Source organism: Lactuca virosa, chromosome 3 (genome assembly GCF_052849685.1).
Source record: "Lactuca virosa cultivar CGN04683 chromosome 3, Lactuca_virosa_CGN04683_v6, whole genome shotgun sequence".
Taxonomy (NCBI): domain Eukaryota; kingdom Viridiplantae; phylum Streptophyta; class Magnoliopsida; order Asterales; family Asteraceae; genus Lactuca; species Lactuca virosa.
In genome coordinates, this window is record NC_136428.1 from 261,030,657 (window position 1) to 261,035,898 (window position 5,242).

Below are 5,242 nucleotides of genomic sequence, written 5' to 3' on the forward strand. Positions count from 1 at the left end.
AAAAAGATAATTGGATAAAAACTGAATGGAAATTGGTTTTAAATAAAAAATGAAAAAAAAAATCTCAGACAACTTTAGTTCAGAAAATATATAGTCTGAGCCAAAAACAATTTAACCCTAATGCAAGATTTGGATCCATGTGAGTCCGAATGAATCCAATCAAAACATAAATGGGTTTGGGTTTAGGTTCGAAAAGTGGGTGATCTCAGAAACCGGATCCAACATTGAAAAGTGGATTCATCTTTGAGTCTGAGATTGAAGTCATGGAATGGTAAGGCAACAAAAATAAAATTGGGTTAGCTCGGAAATCAAAATTCTCGAAATATGTGATATGTCGCATTTAACTAGAAAACCATTAAAGGCATAATCAGAAAAAAAGAGTGGAAGGAAGTGCATGCATTAAATACATGGGTAATTCTAACCGCACGAATTAAATTCCAAATGCACGAATTTTTGATTGACTTGATGTACATCACCGGAAGTTTTGACAGTTTTTAATATATTAAACTAAATCAATGTTTACTTTACAATTTTCATTAAATGCCCTTATATTTATAGTTGATTTTCATATCATACCTTATACTTTTTGAAACTTTAGCTTATATATATATATATATATATATATATATATATATATATATATATATATATATATATATATATATATATATATATATATATATATATATATATATATAGGTAAGAGTTATATGGAAAATGAATACAAGAAAGATAGTAGAGAGATTTGATTGTATTTTATTAAAACTATATTGTTTTTAATGGATCTATACCTAATATTAGGTACATAACAGCCACATATTCCTTAAGCCTTATAATTAATGAAATTAAAGGCATTTAATAATTAATGAAAGTTACTAATTTATGTTTATTTTTTATTTATTTTATTATTTAATGGTTTTAGTCTTGAACATCTCTCTCTCTCTCTCTCTCTCTATATATATATATATATATATATATATATATATATATATATATATTAGAAACATCAGAATCGCACATATATAACAATTTTGTTTTAATTTATACAGATCTTAATAATTATAAACAACAAAACATAAATTTGATTTTACTAATTATCAGATATTATAACTGTAGAATTGTTACAATTATTGTGTGTTGCAAATGGAGAAATGTAGGAATTCAGGCGAGCAGCATAAACAGTTTCCCATCCAGCAGACCGTGATGATCTGTTGTGACGCCAAAGTGGTAAAATAGTAGGCATTGGATATCCTCCATGTAAATCAACCTTCACATAATGATCACCTCTAACAAGAGCAATAACAACAACTCTATGAGTTGAGATGTCTTGGGGACCAAGCCATAGTGGAAAACATGTTGACGGACTATCTTTGCTTAGAAAAATAACTATTACATTATACTTGTTAGCAATGAGAAAGCTAGTGACCGGCATAATCAACCAATGATCTGTTGGTGCGAAATGTGATCCATTGAAATTCAATGAGTGGTGTATGGTGTTTAAATCGTAATCAAAAATCTGTGCGTACTCAGCTGGGTGTGCTAACAACTCATTCTGTAAATCTAAGCGGATTTGACGCCAATTATCTTCACTATAACCGAGACACGCAGCTATTGCACGAAATCCACAATTTCCATCTCCCCTCACGTTTTGTATGTTTGTGACATATGGATGAAATTCATACGGAATTTCATTCATAAGTGGATCTGAATTATACATTACTTGTTCTTGGTTGAAGTACGAGCTATGCATCGATTGTTCCTGATTAAAAGTTGAGTTGAACATTGGAGGTTCTCGGAACGAGTACGTACTGTGCCTATCCGGCTCCTGGTTTAGATCAAACAAATTAGACCGCATATAATCAGGCGTATAAGTAGAAATGCTACGTCGAGACGGATATTGAGTTGGTGGCGCTTGAGTCGGTTGATCTTGAGGTGGTGGATGTTGAGTTGGTGGGTCGTGGTTTAAATCGATATGGGTTTTCTTGAAAAGTTTCTTCTTTAAGGAGGGGCGCCCACGAGTATTTTTGTGAGTAGCAGGTTCAGAAACTGAAGTTGTTGACGGCGTGATTAAGTTTAGTAACTTCCTTGCTAAACTTAACTTAACAGGTCTTGATTGTTTTTCGTAATGAGCATTAAACATATTTACCTCAACTGCACAACCCAATTTATCATCTTCTAACGATTTGCATTCTAATAAATCAAGTTTCTTCCAAAACTTATCTACTGAATGAAGCGGTACACAATGACATTTTTTAACAAATATAGCTTGTTCATGCGCACATGGCAGCCCATAACTTGTACGTACTTGACATCCACAATTTTCATAAGAAATATACACAATGACCTTTAGATGTGGTATTTCGTAGTACCGATGTACAATGAAAATTTTGTTATGCGCAAGACTCGCTTTTATACCTGTGTATTGTGACTCAACAACATCAGCAATACGCTTCAATGATTTGGCGATATCTGATCTTGATGTTTCGACATATCTTTTTAACTTGGCATGTTGACTTTCAGCTCTATTAGTTGTGTGATTGCCAAAGTTAAGAAACTTATCGGTCCATGCAGACACAAACTTTTCTTTGTGTGGTGTCAACCATGTTTTGTTTAGATAAGAAAATGCATCTGAAATACATAAAAAATTTCAGTTGATGTAATGATTTATAACATATTATAGTGTATATTTAAAAATACCTGGATAATTGTTCGTAGTTTTTTCAACTTGTGCCAAATTCTTGTTGTATGCTTCCTTTGTTTCAGAGTTAACCAACCTCGTCCATGACGTATAAAGAACATCCCAACATGATTTGCATTTCTTCATGATATTGTTATTTATATGCCATCTGCAAAGTAATCCTTTAGCATCTGGAAATATAATAGTGTATGCGTTCATGAGAGCCATTTCTCTATCAGTCACAATAACACGCGGCAACATACATCCTTCCATTACCGATTTTAGACAGTCTAAAGCCCAAACATAGTTGGATTGTTTTTCTTCATGCATGTACACAAATGCAATGGAAAATGTCATATTTGTTGGAGTTACACCAACAATCTCCAATAGAGGCATCCCGTACTTGTTTGTTTTATATGTTGCATCCATTAACAAGACATGTGGAAATGCACGCCATATTTCTAATGATCTTGGATGAGCAAAGAATAAATCTTCTAACTTATTTGTCAAAACATTTGCACGACTATAATAAACATATCCATTTTGATCTAGAAATTCCATAACACCTTGCATTTGAGTTTTACCTTCTCTCTCCCTACGTCGAAGTTTTTCGTCTGCATTGTAGATAGTTTTGAGAGTAGATACATTTTTCGGATTTAGGTTTTTTAGTGCAGATAATATATCTTTTGGTTTGACATTTTTTTTCAACAAATCTTCCACTATTCGACATTCATATTCAGTTAGTCGTCGTGGATAAGGATGACCTTCTAAATATAATGACGGCTCATGGTTATGAAATTCACATATCATTTTTATCTTCCAAGAATTATCTACTGACGAATATTTACCCTGTAGGCTAAATGGACAATTAATTTTTTTTGTCCCTGTTTTTTTTTTGGAGATTTGTGTACTTTTGTATGTACCTCCACGGTCACATTGAAATACAACATTAAAGTTACGTTTAGAATTTTTTATGACGATGACATAACCTAAAGTATTTGCCATATTTTGCACCCAATCCATCAATTCTTGACGAGAATTGAACACCTGACAATTATATTATTATCAGTAGCAGACAAATCCACTTGATGCTTACATTACAGTAACAACATACTAATGAATTTATACCTTATTTGTTTTGAAGGGTGACGTGTCATCAAAGAAATAACGACTTTCGTTCAAACTTTCATTTTCATATGTTTCATTTGTGTCCATTGGATGAATATCCGTTTCGAATGGTGATGTGTCGTCGAAAAAATAGTTACTTTCATTGAAGCTATTATTTTCATCTATTTCATTTGTCTCCATTGGATGAATATCATCTCTCTAAACATAACAAAGAGAAAAAAAATATATAATAATAATAATAATAATAATAATAACAATAATAATAATAATAATAATAATAATAAGAAAGGTTAAGTACAAATACCTCATAATATGTGTCACCCATCCATTCTTTCCAACTTGTCATTTAATAAAATCTATATTTTTAACAAATATCATATATTTGCTTTTAAGGAAAGTTACTTTCAGCAAGTCGCTTTCAATGTACCATATAAGAAATACGAATCCTCTATATATAGAAAGAAATTGTAACCAAATTTTTATTTTTATCCCTTCTATTTTTGTTAATGTTTCATAGTTTATATTTCTTATTTAACAAATTAATTTTTTTCTATTAATATTTAATAATATTCATTATTACTTTTTTTATAAATGTATTCATGAGATCATTTTAATTAAACAACTTTTATGAATAATTAATATGTTTCTACTTGTTAGTTTTCAAAATTAATAAAGTTTTAAGGGTTTAAGATTTAAATTGATAAAATCTAAGGTCTTTTCTAAAACTACAATGTAAACCGAAGGTATAAAATTGTAATATTATATTTTATCGATAAAATAATTCGGCACACATATTAATCGGCACACATATTTATCGATAAAATAATTCGGCACGCAATTCAATGCAACAAATACACGAAAAATTCGTGTATATAGGAGGACCCTGAGTTTTTAATATATTTTATCATTTTTCATTTAATGCCTCTATTTGGAAATGTTTTCTGCTCATGTGTCCCCCCTCGACCATTTTGATGGTGGTTAACATTATACCAACTGTTCATATGAGTCTTGTAACAAAGACAAGCTTCTTGTACATTATCTAGACATTCACATATCTATCAACCCATCTCACATATACTCACTCAAGCATCAAATTTTTTCACTCATACACCACAAACTATTATTCGTTTATTGTAGAAGGATCCCTCACATTCCAACATTCTCAACGTTATTTGACAAGATTATGAGTAGAAGTTATTTTTGGATTCGTCACATCATCAATGAGGACTAGTAGATTAATACTTTTGTTGTAAGATATATTTGGAGTTCTATTACAAATGGTGGAAACTTGACACTAGCACCTCGTACAAATCTATTCCAACAACCACCTTTGGTGAAGGTGTTACATAATAATCCATTTTAGTATACGATGCATAAATGTATGTATTAGAAATAATTCAATATAATTATATTAGATTTGATTTAAGTTTTAAATCA

At 30.7% G+C, this 5,242-nt stretch overlaps 1 protein-coding gene across 1 annotated transcript; it reads right to left on the bottom strand.

Annotated features, from left to right (window-relative positions):
- Positions 1 to 1,090: 1,090 nt before the first annotated feature.
- LOC145164574 (uncharacterized) lies at positions 1,091 to 4,475 on the bottom strand. Its single transcript, XM_079083285.1, has 4 exons — positions 4,110 to 4,475; positions 3,806 to 4,003; positions 2,698 to 3,724; positions 1,091 to 2,628 (listed from the first exon to the last, which is right to left on the bottom strand). The coding sequence occupies exons 1-4, from the start codon at positions 4,149 to 4,151 to the stop codon at positions 1,091 to 1,093; spliced, it is 2,805 nt and encodes a 934-aa protein (XP_078939411.1). The 5' UTR covers positions 4,152 to 4,475.
- Between the last annotated feature and the right edge of the window lie 767 nt (positions 4,476 to 5,242).